A 23,440-nucleotide genomic window follows, 5' to 3' on the forward strand; every position below is an offset into this window, starting at 1 on the left:
CTGCGTCTGCTGAGCCTTTAACCAGTGGGCACTGGGCAGGGCCAAGCCTAGCCACCACCTCGCTGCTTAGTTGTACTAAATCAGACCTTTGCTTTGTAATCTGGTAATCTGAACTCCACAAAGAGGTCCCTCTCTCCTCCAGGGAGGCTTTGTTCCTTCCGGGAAAGAGAGAAGGCATACTCAAGAGCAGCATGTTGCTGTGGGTGATGATGATGATGATGACTGTATCTATCTCCTAGTACCCAGTTTCCATGACAGAAAGTCATCATCTCACAGCTCGGGAGGTCAGAAGTCCCAGATGCAGGTGTTGGCAGGTTGGTTCCATCTACAGGTTGCGAGGGTGAACCTTCCCCCTCAAGTTCCCTCATGTCTTCACCCTGTCTTCCCTCTGTGTGTCTGTCTCTGGGTCTCTCTTTCCCCCTTGATAAGGACACAGTTGTATAGGATTAGAGCTTACCCTAATGACCTCATCTTTTTTTAATTAATTATTTTAATTGGAGGCTAATTACTTTACAGTATTGTGGTGGTTTTTGCCACATGAATCAGCCATGGGTGTACATGTGTCCCCCCTGTCCCGAAACCCCCTCTCACCTCTCCCCCATCCCATCTCTCTGGGTCCCAGTGACAGGCTTTGAGTGCCCCATTTCATGCATCGAACTTGGACTGGTTAATGATTACTTTTTATTTTGAAAGAGAATTATCCTTGAAAATATATGGTTAATATCAGTCAAGTCATATTTTTGGCAGAAGAAGTACACTGCAGTCTGTGCTCACGTTTTTCCTTGAAAGCCATGTGATGAGAGAGTTTGAGGGCAGAGAGTGAACACTAGCACCCTCTTATCACATGGTATAGATACCACTGGAATACGCGGCTCTGGAGAGGGCCTGTACTCACCCCTCAGGGTCTTCGAGACCAAGTCCAACAGATAGTAGAGAATGGTGGTACCCAGACCAGCAGGCTCATCAGATGCTAGCAGAGCCCGGCACCATGGCTGATTGGCTATGTACACTGGGGAAGGTTATTCCGCTTGTGGCCTCACTTTATCCGTCCCAGGAGAAAAATAAAAGCTTGTAGAATTATGGCAAGGATTACCCAAGGTGAAGACTGTAATGCATACAAGGTGCTCAGCAATTCTGAGCTGCTGTTTTATTGTGATTGGGTCATGTTGGTTTAGTCACTAAGTCGTGTCCAACTCTTGAGATGCCATGGACTGTAGCCCATCAGGCTCCTCTGTCCATGTGATTCTTCAGGCAAGAATACTGGAGTGGGTAGCCATTGCCTTCTCCAGGGAATCGTCTTGACCAAAGGATTGAACCTGGGTCTCCTGCATTGCAGGCAGATTGTTTACCTATTGAGCCACCAGGGAAGCCCAGGCCTCCTTTTGAATATTATGAAAGCTAAGAACTTTCTAGAAAAATACATGTACGTTCATCTATACAAGATTTTGAATATAGTTTCAGGTGAGGTTTGTGGCTAACTAGGATTCGTAGACCACAGGTTGTGCTGTGCTTAGTCGCTCAGCCATGTCTGAATCTTTGTGACCCCTTGAACTAGAGCCCGCCAGGCTCCTCTGTCCATGGGGATTCTTCAGGCAAGGATACTGGAATGCGGAGCCATGCCATCCTCCAGGGGATCTTCCCAACCCAGGGACTGAACCCAGGTCTCCCACATTGCAGGAGGATTCTTTACCATCTGAGCCACCAGGGAACCCCAGATAACAAGTTAAAAGACCCTTATTCAGATATTTTTAAAAGACCACACATAAAGACAAGAATCCTTTGCATGAGAGTAGACTCTCGTGAAGTACAGGAGGACAGGTAGCTAGGCCACAGGCCCCTCCCTTGCCCTGTGCTTGCCAGACCCCACCACCTGGGTCAGATGGGGCTAACCACCATGGTTAGACCATGCTAACCCCTGGGGTCTTAGTTCCAAAGCCAAGACGGCAGATTCCTCTCTGGCTCAGGTGAGGGCAAGTATAACGGCTAGGGTGAGTCTCTGAGGATGCGTACGTCTCGTGAACACGGTAGAGGAGCTGGGAGGGAAAGGCTGTAGACTCGGCTGATGTGCAGACTTCCAGGGCAGTGACAACTAAGCCCAAAGAATCCATCACTCTCAGGGTGTGGGCTGGGCTTTCAATCGTGGCTGATGGACGTTGGCCCAGTCACCTGCACTGAGCTGGCACTAAGGAGCGGGACCCTGTCACAACTAGACGAGTGGGTATTTGGCATAAGGGCTGAACCAGAGGATGTCTTGGGTGTGTGTTCTGGAGGGCAGGAAAGAAACAATGGAAAACAAAGGCAGTCTGTGAAGTAAATGAGAGGTGTCAGTGTCATTAGGAGGGAAGGACGTTGAGACCAAGGACTCCCGCCAGATGGTACAGAGGCCTTAGGAGTGTCCAATGTGAGTGGGGCCTCAGTTGGCCACCTGTCAGACAACAGACCCTGGAGAATTTGCTGGATCACTCTGAGGCTCAAGTTCTTCATCTGTGAAGTGGAAATAATGACACCCACCTCACATGATTATCATAAGGATCAAATGCGAACATAGATATAAAATACTCAGCACAATGACAGGCTCTGGAGGGGCTTAAAATGGTGCCTGCTGGTTTCATCTTCATTAGCACCACCACCTCCACTAGTCCCATCCTCTGCTGCGCTCCCTCTACTCAGCGCAGAGCAGTCACTGGGCTGATATAGGGGAGGAGGATGTGCCAGAGATGTCTTCCTCACGTGTAAGCCTGATAGCATTTACTCACAGGCTGCAAATCCTGACTGCCTTCCTCCACCCTTTCTAAGCTTGACCCACTGCTGCAGAATAAACAAAGAATGAGAGAACTGAGGACAGTCTACTGGACCTCTGGGACAACATTAAAGGCATCAACATTCACATTATAGGGGTCCCAGAAGGAGAGAGAGAGAGAGAAAGGGCCTGAGAAAATATCTTAAAAGATCATAGCCAAAAGCTGCCCTAATATGGGAAAGGAAATAGTAACTGAAGTCCAAGAACCACAGAGAGTCCCATACAGGATGAACTGAAGGAAGAACATACCAAGACACATATTAATCAAACTGGCAAAACTTAAAGACAAAGAGAAAAATATTAAAAGCAACAAGGGAACAGCAACAAATAACATACAAGAGAATCCCTGTAAGGTTATCAGCTCATTTTTCAGCAGAAACTCTGCAGGCTGGAGGGAGTGGCACAGTATATTTAAAGTGATGAAAGGGAAAAACCTACAATCAAGAATACTTTACCCAAAGGCTTGTTCAGACCCGATAGGGAAATCAAAAGCTTTCTAGATAAGCACAAGCTAAGAGCATTCAGCACCACCAAACTAGCTGTACAACAAATATTAAAGGAACTTTTCTAGATGGAAAAGAAGAGGCCACAACTAGAAATAAGAAAATTATGAGTGGGGAAGCTCACTGGTAAAGGCAAATGTACAGTAAAGGTAGGAAATCACCCCACACAAATACAAATTCAAAACCAGCAACTGTGAGAAGAGGAGAGTACAAATGCAGGCTATTGGACATGCATTTGAAATTAAGAGACCAGTCTTGTATGTAGATAAATTGCTATATCAAAAACTTATGGTAACCACAAACCAAAAATCTATAAGCCTGATCCTCTTAGAGAGCATCGCAAGACTTTGGAGTCTGATGGCTGCTCAGCACTCCACACCCCAGCCCCTGGCCACAGCATCCCCCTCATTACCAGTTCCACATTCTAGACACTCTAAACTATTTGCAGTTTCACAAATGGAACTTTGGGGGTGTTTCTTCACCTAGAATGAGAGTTACCAACTCTTTGCCTGAAGATCTTTTAGTCATCCTTCAACAATCTGCTCAGGCATCACCACCTCCAGGAAGCCTTCCCAGACCACCTCTCCCTGAAGACTGAGGATGTTCCCATGGCTGTTGCTATTACACTGTATTCCTTGTTTCCTTGAGTTTCTTTGTTGTTTGCTAGCACAGTGCCTGATACCTCGCAGATCCCTGATACAATAAGTTAGCCAATGATTGATTAATTGAATAAACAAAAACAAGACTAGGAAGGAGGAAGTGGGTTTAGCCATGTTCAGCAGTGACTTTTTCACACCAAGAGGCTCTGGTAGCTCAAATATAATGGCTCTGTGTAAATTTGTTTCAAATTGGTTTAACTGAAAACCCATTTGTCTAAAATTCCTATTTTGAAGAGCAAGCAGGATCACATGGCTAACATTTCCTTTACAGTATAATAGCTGATGGTCCTTAAGTATTTTCACATCTCAGGCATCTTTTGTTCATTTTCAGTTTTCTAGCCTATTCAAGTGAAGGTATTTTTGCATTATTTGACTAAAACAGTCCTTAAAATTATAAAAATCTTAGCTAAATGGGGGGGGGGGGGGGGGCGGGGAGCGGAAGGACACTCTAAAATGAAAAAGAAAATGCTTAAAGCAATCCTATATCAGCCTGCTGGATATGAAATTTAAATTTTATAAACATAATCATCAAACGTGCGATATGAGGCAAATCAAGCACTAGAGACTTCCTTTCAGAGGACTGGCTTTTTCTCAAGCAGCCGAGGGCAAGGATGAAAATCTCCATCTGTGAGGCAGGGCCAGAGGGCCCAAGGGCACCTGGGAACCAAGCCCCTAAAAAGCAGCCTTTGGGGCTGCATGCAGGTTCTCCTCCAGCCGAAAGAACCGCTTGTCTCTGTGCTCAGTCTGCCCTAGTTCCTGCAGGGGTGGCCCAGTGCACCTGCTTTCTCTCCACTTTTCGCTTTTTTGGGCCATTGCTATAATTTGGAGGTGCCAGCATCTTCCTGTTCTATTTCTGCTGAAAGAGAGGAAGCAGGGCAGCCCAGGATTTAGACTCATATCCCTTGATTTCCAACACTGTGAATTGAAAGGAGCAGGGGACAAAAATGTTTTTTTTCTCTATTTTTCTTTTAAACTTGGGAGATGCTTTCCAGTACAAGCAACTCACATGCACAGGCACCAACATGCATATTCATCCAGCTGATGAACTGGCTCTTGAGCACATATCATATTCAAGGCACTATTTGCCCTCATTTGTATAGGTGCCACATGTGTTAAACATAAAAGGTGTGTCTTGTTAAACCACTGGGATAGTGGATTGAAACAGACATGATCAAGCTTTCTGGAAAACTCATTGCCTTTGTGTTGCTGGTGGGGTGAGTGTGTTGTGTTTAGGCTCTTCTAAAGAATGCCCTGAGATTTCAGATGTCTCCATTTTTGTCCCTTCCGATGGTTGTTTAAAAGGAAGTTACTTGAGGGAAAACAACAAGAAACTTCTATTGCAAATGACTTCAGCATTGCTAAGAGGATTGCATCAAATATCAAAGATACATGAAGTACATAGGAATAAAGGGCAATATTAATAAGAATAATATGAACATGTGTGATGCTGTCTAATATTTCAAATTATAAGGTAAAGAAGAAAAATTGTAAATCTCACTGACATTTTCCTTAGAGTAGGAAACTTCAAAACAAATTAAATGCAGACCAGAAGGAAAAAAAAAGAAGTTGCCTGACTTCTCTCCTTGAGGGCTTGCATTAAATTTTAGAATAACCTGGAGCCAGGGTTTAGAGTTAGGATTTAGTTATCCTCGAATGTCTACAGTGGCACAAAATTGTAAGCGTACGAGCATATTTCTGGGTCTACTTTTTTTTTTTCTATTACAGTCTCACTGAACATTTGGTTCCAGAAATGCAGACGCACATGAAAGCGTGGTTGGGCAACGTGTACCGTGAAGAGCCGTGGCGGAAGGTCAGGCCCACTTTGTCTCTCTCTGTTTCCTGAGCTGGCCTTTCCCTATACTTTCTGGGAGGGTCCCTCCCTGTTATTTTCCTCCCACAATCCCAGACTTCGGCTGGCATCTTGGCCACCTCCCAGCTCCAGGGTTCAGCCTGCAGAGCTGTCTGCAGTGAGAAGAGGCCAGTGCTGGGCACACGCGTTCCAGAGCCAGGGCAAGCCTGCAAAGTCAGCTGCTTGTGGCTGCGGCTGTTTGGGGTGGGGCTGAGAGGCTGCCTGTTTGATCCCTTTTTTTGTAGTCAGGGAAGAGGGCTTTCTCTAGCTGCCCACTTTCTCTCATCAGCACGTTTAGCAACAACCAGGGGAGGAGAGCAGAGAAAACACACCCACTGTAGTGCAGGACAGCCATCCTCTGGGACTAGCAGGTGCTAACGTGGTTTCTGAATGCCACTGTTTCCTGAGATCCTTATCACCCTCTGTAGAAGGGAATTTATTTCTGGATGTGCCTTGAGTGAGTGACAGTTGCTCAGTCATGCCTGACTCTTTGCAACCCCATGGACTATAGCCTGCCAGGCTCCTCTGTCCATGGAATTCTCCAGGCAAGATTACTGGAGTGGGTTGCCATTTCCTTCTCCAGGGGATCTTCCAACCCAGGGATCTTACATTGCAGGAGAGTCTTTACCATTTGAGCCACCAGGGAAGCCTACTATTAAGAGACATTTCTAGCTCAGTCGATAAAGAACCTGCCTGCAGTGCAGGAGACATGGGTTTGATCCCTGGGCTGGGAAGATCCCCTGGAGAAGGAAATGGCAACCCACTCCAGTATCCTTGCCTGGAAAATCTCATGGACAGAGGAGCCTGGTGGGCTGCAGTCAATGGAGTCACAAAGAGTCGGGCACGACTGAGCAACTAACACACAACACACTCTAAGTATAAAGACAGGTCAACTTAAAAAGTATCAGCAGGTACATGCTTGACTTTATCTTATAATCTATAGACAACACATTAGAATATGTAATGAACCCATACACCTTTTCCAAAGGAATACCCAAGACAGAAGTAGCAATAAAGTTATAAATGACAGTCATCAATCAGATGAAATAATTTAGACGAAGCTTTTTTCTCTCCAAGAAGTGCGGGCCTTACGTGGCTTCTATTGGCAGTTTCCTTTGATGAGTGGATCCCTGAATGCCTTGCACATCTCAGCTCATCAACCCTCTCCTTCAGGAGAAGCCGATGCCATCTGAAGGACCCTCCCGCCTCCACCCCTTTCCTGCAGGTATTCCCATCAGAGCACCTGCCTCTGTTCTAGAACACTCACGTCTGGCTGGAGCTTCTGTGTTTGATGTCAGTCACTCACTATTAGAGTGTAAGTTCCAGGAAAGAAGGTACACGTCTGGCTTGGTCACTGCTCTATCCTCAGCACAAAGAACAGTGCTTGGCACAGAGGAGATGCTCAATAAATGTTTACTGAATAATCAACTACTCCAATTAAGAGGCTGTTAAGTTCCTATTCCTGGGTCCAAAAAGCATCTATGTGGTATGGAATAGATATGAATTACAGCAACTGATGCAAAAGACAGGGTGGTCTTAGTTGTTCATAATCTCAGAATCAATAACAGGCTGGTGTAGTCTCCAGAAAAACTGCTTTTATCTTACAGTACTTCAATAATGCAAGTAGAATTTCTAGTGTTCTGTGGTGATGGTTTAGCCACTAAGTCACGTCCAATTCTAGCAACCCCATGAACTGTAGTCCCCCAGGCCCCTCTGTCCATGGGATTTGCCAAGCAAGACTACTGGATACCATTTCATTCTCCAGGGGCTTCTTCACCGACTGAGCCACCTGGGAAGTCCTCTAGTGTTCAATGTTCAATGAGTAATCATGACACCCAGTGCCAGATCCTTTCTGAGGTGCTGGAATTAAAATAAGTGCAAAGTCCTGAGGCTAGGGAAGAGAGGCCAGCAGAAGCGGGTAGGAAAAGAAGGCCCAGAGGCAGGTAGGGGCCGTGGTGGGAGGAGGAGGTGGCCTCAGCGCCTCTGCACTGCTCAGCCCCTGGCAAGGGAGGAGCTCAGGTGTAAGTGAGCCTGAAAAGAGAGACCAGGGTCCCAGGAGAGCCGTCTGGGAACTGGGATACCCAGGTTCACAGCACGGGCTGCAGTGAGGTGGCTGGAGGGACAGAAGACACTCAGTTTGGAGAAGAGCAGCCTGGAAGAGGACCTGTGGAGGAGGGGTGAGCCTGATCTGTTTGGAGATTCTGTGGGGCCCAGGAGCTACAGGCAGAAACTGCTGAGTGAGACCTCAGAGGGAGTGGAGGTAGACTCGGCAGAGCAAACAGTCCTAAGGGCCAAGGCCTCCAGGACTCGGGTAGGCTATGGGCAAGGGGGTAAATCCTCATCCCTAGGGACCTTTACATGTAGGCTGGATTAGACATGTATTAGCCAGCAGTATTAGATACGTATGTTTAAATCATCGGTCAGGTTAGAGTCACTCTCTTGGTTGCCAGACCTGCCCCCCTTCAGTTGTTCCCATGTGCGCCCCAGCAGAGACCTAAGAGGGCGACAGATTAGCAGGCCTTTCCGTGTACAGCCAGAGCATCCAGCCCTCATCCCTCTGAATGCACCTCTGAAGCCGGAGCTGGTTACATCTCAGATCTGGGCTGACTTAGCTGCCGGTCTGTGGAGGTCTAATACTGGGAGACCCGCCTCCGCAGGTGTCGCTCCAGCAAACAGGCAGGTAATCCACCTCCTTTCAGGACTTGGAATGAAGGCCATGCTGGTAAATAACTCCTCTCTGGAATCTTCTTAGGCCCTGTTAACTCTTCAGGGGGAGCTTTCTGCACAAAGGACAAGCAGCAGGCACGCCTGCCCCTTAAGCCCCCAATTCTTTGAGCCGCTCTCTCTGCAGATGACTGAGCACAAGGTCGGTCAGTTGCAGCCCAGCCACTGAGCCACTGCAGATTCCGGGTCTCTGTTGTCAAACTCAGGTCACATGGCTTTGAAAAAGTGTGCATTTCATCCTTTTAGAGGGGAGATTAACATGTCTGTCAGCCAGTTAACAATGCAGCAGCTAAGAATTCGGTTCACCATGTTAGGGGCAGTGAGAAGCATGCTTGCTGATAAAAAAAGAATGTCTTGCTCAAAAAGGCAACTGCTCACTAAACAGACCCTGAACACTGCTGATGGAGTAGGTGTGAGGTGAGGCTGAATTTACCACTTTATCAGAAATCCCACCAGCTACGACCAAGACAGGTGTTAGTAACAGCAGAAGTGGCCATAGCCAATGACGGGTCACTCCTTTGCTCAAAAACATGCCATGGCTCCCTGCACACCTGGGTCCCTTTCCTAAGTTGGGTGTTTGGAGACCCACAGAGATCTGGCCTTTTCTATACCACCAGGTGGGCTGGCCATCTCAACAACATCACACCACCAGACCTCAAGGTGACAGAGCTCCTGTCCTGTGCACAGGCCTGGGAAGGCCCAGTCTTTGTCCTCAAGGAAAGCACGTTTGCTTCAGGAGGCTAGGTCAGCAATGGGGATCCATCAGTGAGCTGTCTGGGATGCCAGCGGGGATAGGAGCTCCTTGGCTGGCTGAGTGGGTGGAAGTAGGAGACATCTGTACCTCTCCCCCAGGGCGGGGGGCGGGCAGCCAGGCATGGTTGGAATACCACCAGGATTCTGTGCGGTTATGGTGGACAGTTCTCTTCTGAGCCGGCATCCTACCCGAAGCACTGCACTGGCATCTCTGTTCTGCTGTCTCCAAGTCACAGAAGGCTGCTGGCAGCATACAGACCCAGCACAAAGCTGAAGACAGGCCCCAGGAGACAAGCCTCAACCTCAGGGTGAAGTCCCAGGCACTCCATCCCCTAGCAGGACAGTTTGGAGGACAGTCCTTGGCCCCGGGAGGACAGAGCCTGGGGTACCCACAGCAGCAAGCAGCCCAGCCACGCACTCTATACTGGCTTTTCTCCCTCCACTGTCTCTCTCCCAGTTCTCTCCCTTCTGCTTCTTGGGATCCCCTCCCATGTAAAGTCTGCTTGCAGCCTCCTGTTTCAGGCTGCTTTGGGAACCTACTAAGGCAAGGATTTTTTAGTCTTACTGAGTTACAGGCTCTGCTGCCCCAGCCAGCTGAGAGCTTCCAGAGACAGGGAAGTCCTTGCCTGTTCCTCAAGTCCCTCTCCCTGAGCTCCTGCTGCAGGGTAGGGTGGCAACTGCTCAGAAGTGGTTTTTGATAATAACCTTGGCCACCTGTATCGAGGGCTGTGTGCTGGGCACTGCACTAAGAAGCACATTCTCTCCCATCTCTCAGTTAAGATTCACAGTCACCTCACCCTGTCGCTTCAATGAGAAAACTGAAGGCTTTTCTCACTTGGATCACCTGGCTAGTAAAAGGCAGATGGAGGAGGGCTGTGCCTTAACCACCATGGGCATTTTGTGGGGAGGGAGACGGAGCCTGGCAGGAGGCAGGAGAAGAAAGACACTGCACTTGTCACTGTCCAGACGAGGTGCCTTTCTGTCCTCTCCACAGGGTGGAGAGGGTCCCTGGGAGCCACCCTCAATTATCTAGAGCCTGGTAAGAGGTGAAACCGCTAGAGTAATTAAGCACTGCTTGGACATCAGAGAAGACATGCCTTTTAGGAATCGGGGGAACAGCACTGCAGCCCAGGGTAGGAGAGGTCTCAGGCCTGGGACAGGTAGAAGGAGCAGGGGAGAGGAGGCTGCAGGATGGTGACGCAGACGGCTGGGAAGCCTAACGGAGGCCCACCCTTCCCCCTGTCCAGGCTTCCCATTCAGATCATGTCACCAAGCGTCACCGAGGACTCAGTACCTGTGTTCCCGGCTTCAGGGACAGCACTAGGTCTTTGATCATTTTGGCTTCAGAGACTGTGACTCCGCCCACCACGAAGAGGATGAGGAGAGGGTGGTCGCTGGGATGAGGCCGGCTTACCTGCAACACAAAATGCGCCTAGCGTTAGAGGCGTCTTCAGGTGCGGTGAACAGCCACTCGAGAGATTATAATTCGTTAGGGGTACAGTGTGTTAGGGGGTGCGAGCCCATTGACCAGGAGCATGCCCAGCACGTCGCCTTCCTACAGCCCTTTACATAAATATTTTATTGAAAGAGAAGTTAAAGGAGCAGGAGCTATTAAATAACAGAGAAGACTGAGGGCAACTTTCCCTTCCTTTTCAGTCTACAGGTCTCAACACAAATGTGCTCCTGCCTTACAGAGCCTGTGCAGTTCCTTCCAAGCGATAGCCACAGCCTGGAGTCATCGTCTCTGCTTACACATGTTTCTTTGATGGCTGTCTCCATTAATGGAACACAAACTGAGGAGGCAGCGATCTTGTCTGCCTGGTTCACTGTTGAAGTCCCAGAGTACTTGGTGCCGTTTCAGAGTAGGTGCTCAATAAATGCCTGTGGCATTGAAAGATGGTCACATCCCTAGGGAGGAGGAGGTGAAGGGTGGACAAAGATGCAAGAGCCCCGTGCCCACCTTTGGGGGCAGACTTCATGCCCTTACCTTCTGCAAACCAACCTCAGCTGAGGATTGCACCTGCCTGCGATGCTGCACTGAATGTCGTGGAGAATCCCTGCCGGGGCCTCAAGGTCTCACCAGCGAGGCACAGTATAAACAACTAAGATGAGAGCATCCCTCAGTACCATCTCAGGAAATGCACAATGCCAACATGTAGACCTGGTGACTAACCGAAGGGGACAAGAGGGGGTTCCTGAAGACAGTGTGTTCGAGTCCTACCTGCAAGTTCAGGATGGTTCGGGGAGGAGTGGGTACAAGTGGTATGAGCCAAGTTCTGCAGGCAAGAGGTCACCAGCTGGGGAAAGTGAGCAGGACAGCTGCATGGAGTCATTATAGGAAGGATGCTGCCAGCTGCCTGCATGACCAGTGAAGCCAGAGGTGGGAGAAGCAGGCTGGTCTCCAGCCAGAAGAGGGTAGACAAAGTAGGGAAGTGTCTGCACTCACCACACTCACTAACACACAAGCCATCTTTGGGCCAAAGGATGGTCCCCATGGGTGGCAGGGTGGGCAGCAGGTTGAGAGGAAGAGAGCCAGCCCTTCTCTTACCCTGGCTTCAACTCTTTTTTCATCTTGGTTCTTCTGACTCCCTTGCCTAAATATAACTTTTCAGTATCTTATTTTAAAACACTTAGGAAGGTAATACATTAAGTGCTTCCAGTTACATAAGTCATTCCTTGGCTTCTGGAGAGGAAACTCAGAGTGAAGAGGGAGGGAGGGAAGGATGGGGAGAAATCGGGGGAGGGAAGGGAAAAACAAAAGGCAGGAAGAAAGAAGGAAAAGTGGGTCTAAACTTCTTCCAAATGGGCAGTGGTGAATACCGGACAAAGTTACAGAACTCTTGGATCTTCAGAAACAGGCTCTAGACTCCCCGCCCCACCCCCCAGCTTTCTGCCCTGAGGTTCCTTCCCTTGACTGCATTTGTTGACGGCTGTCCTCCAGCCCAGGTACCACACATGCACAGCTGTGCTGCTTCTGTCCTGCTGTCCCCTGTAATAGCTCTCACTATAGTCACCAACGGCTGTCACAGATAGGGGTCGACAGACATTTGTCTTCATTATCTGGACATTTCTGTGGCATGTGTCCCAGCTGATGACATCCTTCTTGGCTACCACAATAGCACTCTCTCTGGGGTCTTCCTTCTACCTTTCCCATGGCTTCTTCTCACATTTCTTCATAGGTTCCTTTTCTTGGTCTGCTCAATTGTCGATACTCGTTGGGCTTTATCTTTGACCCTGTGCTAGGAATCAGTGACCTAAAATGGGACTGGAATGGGTGAATTTAACTCAGATGACTATTATACCTACTACTGTGGGCAAGAATCCCTTAGAAGAAATAGAGTAGCCATCATAGTCAACGCAAGAGTCTGAAATGTAGTACTTGGATGCAATCTCAAAAACAACAGAATGTTCTCTGTTCATTTCCAAGGCAAACCATTCACCATCACAGTAATCCAAGGCTATGCCCTGACCAGTAATGCTGAAGAAGCTGAAGTTGAACAGTTCTATGAAAACCTATAAGACCTTCTAGGACTAACACCCTAAAAAGATACTCTTTTCATCATAGGGGACTGGAATGCAAAAGTAGGAAGTCAAGAAACACCTGGAGTAACAGGCAAATTTGGCCTTGGAGTACAGAATGAAGCAGGGCAAAGGCTAATAGAGTTTTGCCAAGAGAATGCACTGGTCATAGCAAATACCCTTTTCCAACAACACAAGAGAAGACTCTATACATGAACATCACCAGGTAGACAACACTGAAATCAGATTGATTATATTCTTTGCAGCCAAAGATGGAGAAGCTCTATACAGTCAGCAAAAACACACCAGGAGCTGACTGTGGCTCAGATCATGAACTCCTTATTGCCAAATTCAGACTTAAATTGAAGAAAGTAGGGAAAACCACTAGACCATTCAGGTATGACCTAAATCAAATCCCATATGATTATACAGTGGAAGTGAGAGATAGATTTAAGGGACTAGATCTGATAGACAGAGTGCCTGAAGAACTATGGATGGAGGTTTGTGACATTGTAGAGGAGACAGGGATCAAGACCATCCCTAAGAAAAAGAAATGCAAAGAACCAAAATGACCGTCTGAGGAGGCCTTACAAATAGCTGTGAAAAGAAGAGACATGAAAAGCAGAGGAGAAAAGGAAAGATATAAGCATCTGAATGCAGAGTTCCAAAGAATAGCAAGGAAAGCCTTCCTCAGTGATCAGTGCAAAGAAATAGAGGGAAATAATAGAATGGGAAAGACTAGAGATCTCTTCAAGAAAATTAGAGATACCAAGGGACAATTTCATGCAAAGACGGGCACAATAAAGGACAGAAATAGTATGGTCCTAACAGAAGCAGAAGAAATTAAGAAGAGATGGCAAGAATACACAGGAGAACTATACAGAAAAGATCTTCATGACCCAGATAATCACGATGGTGTGATCACTCACCTAGAGCCAGACATCCTGGAATGTGAAGTCAAATGGGCCTTAGGAAGCATCACTACGAACAAAGCTAGTGGAGGTGATGGAATTCCAGTTGAGCTATTTCAAATCCTGAAAGATGATGTTATGAAAGTGCTGCATTCAATAGACCAGCAAATTTGGAAAACTCAGCAGTGGCCACAGGACTGGAAAAGGTCAGTTTTTATTCCAATCCCAAAAAAGGCAATGCCAAAGAATGCTCAAACTACTGCACAATTGCACTCATCTCACACGCTAGTAAAGTAATGCTCAAAATTCTCCAAGCCAGGCTTCAGCAATACGTGAACTGTGAACTTCCAGATATTCAAGCTGGATTTAGAAAAGGCAAAAGAACCAGAGATCAAATTGCCAACATCCGTTGGATCATCAAAAAGGCAACAGAGTTCCACAAAAACATCTATTTCTGCTTTATTAATATGCTAAAGCCTTTGACTGGGTGGATCACAACAAACTGTAGAAAATTCTTCAAGAGATGGGAATACCAGATCACTTGACTTGCCTCTTGAGAAATCTGTATGCAGGTCAGGACAGCAACAGTTAGAACTGGACATGGAACAACAGATTGGTTCCAAATTGGGAAAGGAATATGTCAAGGCTGTATATTGTCACCCTGCTTATTTAACTTATATGCAGAGTACATCAGGAGAAACCCTGGGCTGGATGAAGCACAAGCTGGAATCAAGATTGCCAGGAGAAATATCAATAATCTCAGATATGCAGATGACACCACCCTTATGGCAGAAAGTGAAGAGGAACTAAAAAGCCTCTTGATGAAAGTGAAAGAGGAGAGTGAAAAAGTTGGCTTAAAACACAACATTCAGAAAACGAAGATCATGGCATCTGGTCCCATCACTTCATGGGAAATAGATGGGGAAACAGTGGAAACAGTGTCAGACTTTATTTTTCTGGGTTCCAAAATCACTGCAGATGGTGACTGCAGCCATGAAAGTAAAAGACGCTTACTCCTTGGAAGAAAAGTTATGACCAACCTAGACAGCATATTAAAAAGCAGAGACATTACTTTGTCAACAAAGGTCAATGTAGTCAAAGCTATGGTTTTTCCAGTAGTCATGTATGGATGTGAGAAAGCTGAGCACTAAAGAATGGATGCTTTTGAACTGTGGTGTTGGAGAAGACTCTTGAGAGTCCCCTGGACTGCAAGGAGATCCAACCAGTCCATCCTAAAGGAAATCAGTCCTAACTATTCATTGGAAGGATGCTGAAGCTGAAGCTCCAATACTTTCACCACCTGATGTGAAAAACTGACTCATTGGAAAAAACCCTGATGCTGGGAAAGACTGAAGGCAGGAAGAGAAGGGGATGACAGAGGATGAGATGGTTGGATGGCATCACCGACTCAATGGAGATGAGTTTGAGTAAACTCTGGGAGTTGGTGATGGACAGGGAGGCCTGGCGTGCTGTAGTCCACGGGGTCACAAAAAGTCGGACATGACTGAGTGACTGAACTGAACTGAACTGTGATACTCTCACTTGAGGACCTCATCTACTTATATGCCTCCAATAATCTTTCAATTCTTCCCAAATCTATGTCTTCAGCATCTCTATTTAGTTCCAGTGGCCATCTCCACCTGGATGCCTCCTGGCATTCCTAAACTCAACAGATTTCAAATTTGGTGCATGATTTTAACCACTCCCCACCTCCTGCCAAGTCTATTCCTTCTCTGAACTTTTGATAAGCATCATCACCTTCACAGTCACCTGGGCCAGATACCTAGAAGTCATCTTGGACTTGCTATCTTTTTGATCTCCTAGGTAAGTCTATTAATTCTGCCCCCTCCAATTTACTGATCTCTCTTTGATTCCCACTCTCCCTGTTCTGGTTGGCTTTCATTTCTTCTTCTTTTTAATCTTTATATTTATTATTTCTTTTGGCTGTGATAGGTCTTAGCTGCAGCATGCAAACTCTTTGTTGTGGCATGTGGGATCTAGCTCCCTGACCAGGGATTGAACCCTGGCCCCCTGCAATGGGAGTTCAGAGTCTTAGTCACTGGGCCACCAGGGAAGTCCCTCATTTCTTCTTTACTAGATTATTGCTAGATTCTTCTAACTTGTCTTCCTGTCCCTCATCTGGCCACCCCCATCCATTCTTCTCATTCCTGCTTAAGTGAACTTTCTAAAGTGTAAATATTTATTATTGAATCTTTGTGCATTATCTTATCTCATTCTCAAAAATCCTTAGGAGGCAAATACAATCATTGGTATATGATGCAGATGAAGAGACTGAAGTTTACACATAGTGACTAAATTGTGGAGGCAGGGGCCAAACCGCAGAGGTTACACTCTTAAACACCGGTCACCTCCTCACATGCTCAGAGCCAGGAAGGATAAAGTTCAGACTCCTCAATTCAGTATATAAGGTTTTTCTCACATGGCTTTGCTTTTTGTCTCCATTTTCATCTCCTCCATTTACACTGTTTGCTGGAGTCAGTCAAAGACCTGAACCATCCATGAATGCATGGTATTTAAAAAAAAACATTTTGCTAAACATGCAACATCTTACTGAACACTTGCTCTGAAAAGAGCATTTATCACAAGTGTTCAATTTATTTTCATAAACCAAACCCCTGTGACCAGTACTTAGATCAGAAACAGAAAGCTGGCACTCTGGATCCCTTCATGCCCCCTTCACGTCACTACCTCGCCAAGGGGCAACTGCTATCTTGACTTCTAGCTGCTCAATACTGGGCTTTGCTTTTCTTGCTCAATGATATACCCTGAGGGTTTTTCTGTATTAGTGGGAAAGATCTGGGGCCCACAGGAATTGGTTGGGACCACACTGGTGGGTTGGCCTAGCCACACCAGTGGCCTCTGTCTGTGCCCATCACATTCCAGTTATTAAACACTTTGAGCACCATCTGCATTGTCTTATGTTATGTGGCATGGACAGTTTCCTCTGTGTAAAGTGCCCTTGGCTCTCCTTTTTATCTTAATATATGTTTTATTGAAGTACAGTTGACTTACATTTCAGGTACATAGCAAGGTGATTCAGTTATATAAATACACATACATTATTTTTGAAAGTATTTTCCATTATAGGTTATTATAAGATATTGACTATAGTTCCCTGTGCTATACAGTAAACCTTTGCTGCTTGTTGCATATTTGTCTGCTCTTCTTTATCTCCTTCCTTCTGTCTTTAAAAGCCATCCTCGCCTCTAAAAATCTCTCTCTAACCACCTCTCAACTCCTGCCCCATGACCCGAATCTGATAGACACCTCTGCCCTGGCCTTGTCACACGGGCTGCAACCTCGATAGGCCTGCCTATCTCCTCTTCTAGACTGTAAGCTACTAGAGGGTAGGGACTGATTGTATTTATCTTGGTAATTTGGGCTCTGAGCATAGAGCTAGCTCATGGTAAACTTTCAACAAGTGTTGCGTGAATAAAAAGAATGAATGAATGGATGAGGTCCACAGGTTAACTGGAGAGGTCTTTCTTTCCTTAGCTCTCTCTCTAAGAGAGAGATCTTTTAGACACTCCATTCTATGCATGGTTTTCCTGGCTGAGTAACAACCTGAAGTTCCTTCCAACCCACAAACAATTGTTTCTCACTTATTCCTGGGACAGAAATACAACTGGCTTCAGAACTTCACATTGGTACAGCATGTTCTCAAAGACATATGCTTTCCATAAGAGAGTCCGGACTCTGAAGTACATTGCAAGAATCTTGGAAGGATGCATTGAAAGATGAAAAGGAAAAAAGAAACAGCAACAGGGATCAATACCCCTGGGCCAAGGAGTTGAGAGAATGTTGATTTTGGTACAAATTAATGGGTGCCATTAATGCATGTTGCTGTTTGCTATTTTGGTTTCTGTTTAGATTTATGTTTTGATACAGCTTCCTTTATAGAACACATCAAGTTGGCAGACTATTGGGAAGTGGAGTCTTTCCAGTCTTTTCCATCAGAATAACACATTCCTTATAATCAGCCACACTCGGCTGAGTCTCATTTGTATGTGAGTTCACGGTGTAGGGCACTTTGAAGTTCCAAGATGTAAACGTCATTACTGCCATCATAAACACACAGATTAATAAAGCAAGTCGGGCTCACTGCCCTTTCTTTCATTTTCTAAACCTTCACTGGCTGTGACTTTAAGACATTTCCAAACCTTCATTGGCTGTGATTTTAAGACATCAGTTCTGATCAGAGAAGACAATTTCTCCCCACCATTTACCCAGCCTTTGAAGCCAAGGATGCCGACACCTTCTCTGCAGCTGTGGCCCCAAGAGCACTCTTTGATGTCCTGACTGGTTTCTATGGGAAGTGTTTCCTCTGCTCCTGGTTCCCTGGAGTTCTCTGGGCATTCCGGGAACCCAGCTGCTGATTCCTCTCCACTCTGTTTCTCTTCATGACTGACTCATTTGTCCCCAGCACACGCAACGGTCAGGTCCTCCATTCTCCAACAGTGGGCGGGCCTCGTAGGAGGGAGACAGCATAATGGGAGCATTGGCCCAAAGGGTTAGAGAGCAGCTGTGCTGACTTTGAAGGTGGCCTCGTAATGGCTCTTGTCCCCAAAAGTCAGTAACGGCACTGCTGCCGCCACCGAACACTTCACGTTCAGCTCCGCTTTTTATTCATTTATTCATCCATTCCACAAATACCTATTGAGCAAGTTCTATGGGCCAGGCACTGCTGTAGGCACTGGTAACTCAGCGGTGAATGAACCAAGAAGAATCTCTGCCATCAAAGAATTTATATTTTTGTTGGGGAAAATGACAAAATACAGAAGTAAATTGATAAGTGAGGAAAGCAGTAAGTGCTATGGAGGAAATAAAGCAGGGTTGGGGTTCCCACGTGGTACTAGTGGTAAAGAACCCGCCTGCCAACATAGGAGAAGTAAGAGACATGGGTTTGATCCCTGAGTAGGGAAGATTCCCCTGGAGAAGGAAATAGGCAACCCATTCCAGCATTCTTGCCTGGAGAAACCCATGGCCAGAGGAGCCTAGTGGGCTATAATCCATAGGGCTGCATGGAGTCGGACACAACTGAAGTGACTTGGCACGCACGCACAGGGCAAGGATTACTTTGCACAATCTTAGAATCTGTGAAGTAGGTAGAAGCTCCATTTTACAGACAGAGACAGTGAGGCTTACAGAGGTGAAGTGACTTGTCCCATGTTTTCCAATTCGTAAGCTATAGGGCTGAGACAGAAATCCAGGTCTGCCTCAGAGAAGAGTGGGATACATTCCACACGCCCTAATTTATAAACAGATTCTTCCAACTGAAAGCATTTTTACTAGCTCTCATCTCTTAAAACTCTGTACTTTTAGTTCTTCGGCAATGTCAGCCAATGACCAGTTTCCTCGTGGGACTTATTTCATCTCAGTGCAAAGGCTGCCATGCTGCCAGGGGCACTCTGTCATTAGCTCGACCTCCCTGCTGCATTTGCTGCCGTGGACGGCGTCCCCATTCTGGAGACTCCCACCCCCACCCCAACCCTTCTCTGTTTTCCAAGCCCTCTCGGTGTCTTTCCTGCCTCCTGGGCTCTCCTCTTGCTTGACCTGTCCCATCACACACTGTGTTCCTGACTGCTGGGGCCTCTTCTCCCAAACACCCTCCTTGGGTGGCCCTGTCCTGCCCACGGTCCAGGCCTCAGAGGGCCTGTGTCCCCAGGTCGCTACTGCAGGCCCAGGCTCTGCTGAGCTGCAAAGCTGTATCACAGGCACCTAAACTCTAAAACACAAGTTATTTTCTTCTCCATTTCTGCTTCTGAGTCAGAGAGAATGTAAACACCTGCCATCGAATCATCCCCGACTGGACGAGGGGCCCTGGATAATGCCCTCATTTACTTCCACATCCCATCAACGCCCAGTCCAGTGGGACCCACCAGGGCTGCATCCTTGCCTTCATTCCCTCAGCCCCTACCTGACCCCGACTCTTCTTACCTTCTCTCCCTAATCTGGTGCCAGTCTGGCCTCCTTCCCTGCTCGCTCACTGCTGCCAGGTGATCTTTATAAAATACACACTGGTTGTTTTGGTGATTTAGTTGCTAAGTCATGTCCAATTCTCGTGACCCCATAGACTATAGCCTGCCAGGCTCCTCTGTCCGTGGGATTTCCCAGGCAAGAATACTGGAGCAGGTTGCCATTTCCTTCTCCAATACACTGGTTCTATATTCCTAAAAAACATGGTATAAAACCTCATCATTTCTGGTCAAATGTCAAGCCTCCAGCCCTTCGTGACCTGCCTTCTGCTTCTCTCTCTGTCTTATCTTCTTCCACTCCTCACAGGCTGCTCTGAGCTCCCGCCATTTGGAGCTACCTGGAATCCCTTCGACTTAGCCCAGAACTTCCTTCACTTTGTATCTCACTCCTACTGGTCAGACACATTCAACTCCTTTGACTCCCTGATTAAGCTCCCCCTTCCCCGTACTCTCACAGCCCGCCCAGACACCACTTCTCTCTTGTACCCCCCACTCTCAAGGTTCCTGTCCTTCTCCCTAACCAACTGTAAGCTCTCCGATGTGAGATGTGCTGTGACAGGAAGGACAGCTAGCCTGTCTGCATCTTCCTTACCCACAGCAGTGACTAGCATGCAAGAGGCTCTCAGTAATTGTTCACAGGCAGGCAAAGTTTGTAGCCGGCCAAAACCAAGTTTGTGTTTAATGATTCCTTCCAAGATCTAACTCACTAGAACTTATGGATCTTATTTAGCAAATGTTACACAAAAATCAAACCATAGTACGGAGCATAATTGAGAAGGAGAAAATATAAACAATAGTTATAAATAGTATTGCAAACAAATTCCAAGACTTGTGCTGATTTAATCAACAGACACCAAATGCTGAGATGTTTTCCTCTCATCAGAAATACTATTAAGTATAATGGGCCTAAGCCAACAGTTCATCTCTGAGTTGTGTTTTTCTTATGTAAATGATGAGGAGCTGGACTTGATGACCATCCTCAGTCCAGGGATCTGACATCAAATTGCACCTGAAGCTCATCATTTTTGCCCTTTATCCTTACAGCCTCCTTCACCCCACTGTAGTTGCTTCTGTAGATGTCTGTCCAGCTCACACATGAACAGTCCCCGCCATCTGCATGGCCACGGGGTGGGCTCCTGGCAGCTGTGTAGTTACAGTGTGGTCCTGCCCTCCTCCGACCTCGACTGAATGGTACAGGAATGGGCCCCTGGCCCAGGCCCCATGTGAGACCCTCCCCTGGGAATGGAGACTTGACCAAGACAGACGGGGCCCAGTCACAGCTCCTACGGAGCAGCAGCACCTGTGGCACAGCTCCCAGCCGCTCACTTGACTCTTGTTCACTGAGCGTGGACCCTGAGCTGGGACGGCTCTTGGCATCTTCTGCAGCCCACAGCCTGTCTTCAAGAACTGTCTGGTTTCCTGATGGCTTTCCAGTTCATGGGCCCAATCTTTCCTGAGGCTCACTGCATGGCTGCCCTTGAGTTCTTGGAGACACTCGGTCCTCCTGATGAGGGCTTTCCTTGATGAAGTTAGTGCCACTTGGTTAATTGCCAACAACGTATCTCAGCTCCAGCATTTCCGGGTGGGCCTGAGCAGCTGCCCCCTCTACCCTGCGGGCCCAGGCCATGGAACACGCACAGGAACTTCTACTGAGGGCCCAGAGGCAAGCACTGAGTCTTCTGTGAGTGTTTTTCATAAATCTTTTTTTTCCAGTTAGGCACGGCCATAAGAAAGGGAACGACAACAACACGCAGTTTAACAACGCTCGTAAAAGGAGGTGAAAGGGCCTCGTGCAATTTCATCAGATACAACCCGCCCTCCTCATGCCAATTCCAGCAGGGAAAACATCTTGACAAATCATGTCCTTTAGTCAAAACAAGTTGGAGTCCAAACACATGGAGCAGATATAAAATTTATTATTTTCAGGAGACTGAAATCCAAACCACAAATTCCAGAAACGCATTTTCAAAGTGCTGCCTATTAGACATGCTCATTTTAAATTAAATTAACGCTGTTGTGAGAGTGGGAAGGTATGGTTCAACTTATTTATTAGATCACTATCAAGTTTTTTTCTATAGAGATCAAGGTGCTTCACGCACAGGCATTGGGAGAGAAGACTTACTTGACTGTTTAAAAAAAGTTAGGTTCTGCCAAAGCGGTTTCTTTGGACTTTGATACTCCCCTCCATCCAGGACACTGCCCTTTGAAGCCGACAGTTCTGTGCGGCTAACCACAAGTCTAGCCTCCAGTGGAGGAGTATGCTGAGTTGACTCCAAACACTTTCTTAGAACCACAGGCAGAATGACCTCGAGGGTGCCCAGCTCTGCTCCCTGGCCTGTCTCTTTCCTTGACAGGCCTGATGGTGAGAATTTGAGAGAGCAAAGTTCTACAGCTCAGCGTCTTATCCTTCAGGAAGGCTTTTTTAATTTTTTGTTAATTTTTTAAAAAGATTATATTATTTAAAATGATTTAGGCAAACAGCAAGCATGCCTTTTGCTATCAGAGTCTTTCCAGGCTCACTTATTTTGAAACCAGATCAGAAGCATGAGTGAGTGAATTTTCTGTCTTCTAGATTGAAGGGAAACTTATAGAATTCAAACACCATTCTTGCTGGGCTGGACAGCCAATCCTACACTTAGGTGGAGGGCAGATGGTATTTTTCCAAAGTGGCCTCGATGATATTTTCTGCTCCTCATGCTCTGGTTCCCTTTTTAACAGGAAGAGAGCAGGTCCCTCCCCTTGAACCCAGGAAGGCATTTGTGACTGCCTCAACCAACAGAGCACTGTGGGAGTGATGCTCTGCAGCTTCTGAGGTTCCCACCTGGTGCTCTCTCAGGATGCTTGTCCTTGGGATGCGGCTGCCTTGCTGTGAGGAAGCTCAGGCCACGTGGAGAAGCCTGTGTGGAGAGGAACTGAGGCCTTCAGCTCACAGGCCGGGCTGAGCTACCAGTTGATGGTCAGCATAACCTTGGAGGCGAATTCTTCTCTGCTGAGCTCTGCTCAGACAGCACATTCATGAACAAAATAAATGATCAATGATATTTAAAGCCAGTGTTTCAACATGGCTTCTGATGCACCGATTGATATCTGGGACAAGTGGAGATGAGAGACTTGTCTGGAGAGTCTGATTTATGCAGGAAAGCGTGCTAAAGCAATGGAAGGAAAGTGACTTTAACAAGTTGCAGTCTGATATCAGTACATGAGGTTCTGACTGTACTAAGGGCAGAACCCAGCCGCCTTGACTTCCCTCTCACAGAGGATTAGTTTGATGCAGAGAATCCTGGACACATGGGGGTATCCCCTAACTTTCACCATCTGCAGACGTACATCAGTGAGACTGAATGCTGTGAGCCACTTTGGAGCATCTGGGATGGAAGTCTCATTTCCCTACAGCACAGAGGCTGTCTGAGGGGCACTTGTGGGGTGGAGCATATGCCCTCTCCCAGGATGTGGAGACAGAGCTTCTGTAGGGCTCCTGGTGGAGTTAGGGGCCCGAGTTGTTGTGGGCTTCTGCCTCCATTTAGGTGGTCAGGGTCTAGCCCAGCTGGCCTCCTTTGAACCATCTCATCACAGCACATGTATGGAATCTCACAGGCTCAACAGCTTGCCCCAGGCGGGACGGTCTGTGTCCCCTGAGACTGAGGACACCAAGGTTGGACTCACGGGGGAGAACAAAAGGGTCTGGAAAACCACAGCGCAGTTGTACAAACACAGCTTCCCACAGGC

The 23,440-nt window shown here is 47.1% G+C and overlaps 1 protein-coding gene across 1 annotated transcript in view; it reads right to left on the bottom strand.

The window, feature by feature from the left end:
* Positions 1 to 23,440, bottom strand: part of SCFD2 (sec1 family domain containing 2) — a 396,972-nt gene that overhangs the window by 1,755 nt on the left and 371,777 nt on the right. Inside the window, exon 8 of the mRNA XM_019962747.2 lies at positions 10,583 to 10,702. Within this exon, the coding sequence (XP_019818306.2) occupies positions 10,583 to 10,702 (120 nt within the window). The remainder of the gene's footprint in view (positions 1 to 10,582; positions 10,703 to 23,440) is intronic.

The sequence above is a fragment of the Bos indicus genome, chromosome 6 (assembly GCF_029378745.1).
Source record: "Bos indicus isolate NIAB-ARS_2022 breed Sahiwal x Tharparkar chromosome 6, NIAB-ARS_B.indTharparkar_mat_pri_1.0, whole genome shotgun sequence".
NCBI classification, from domain to species: domain Eukaryota; kingdom Metazoa; phylum Chordata; class Mammalia; order Artiodactyla; family Bovidae; genus Bos; species Bos indicus.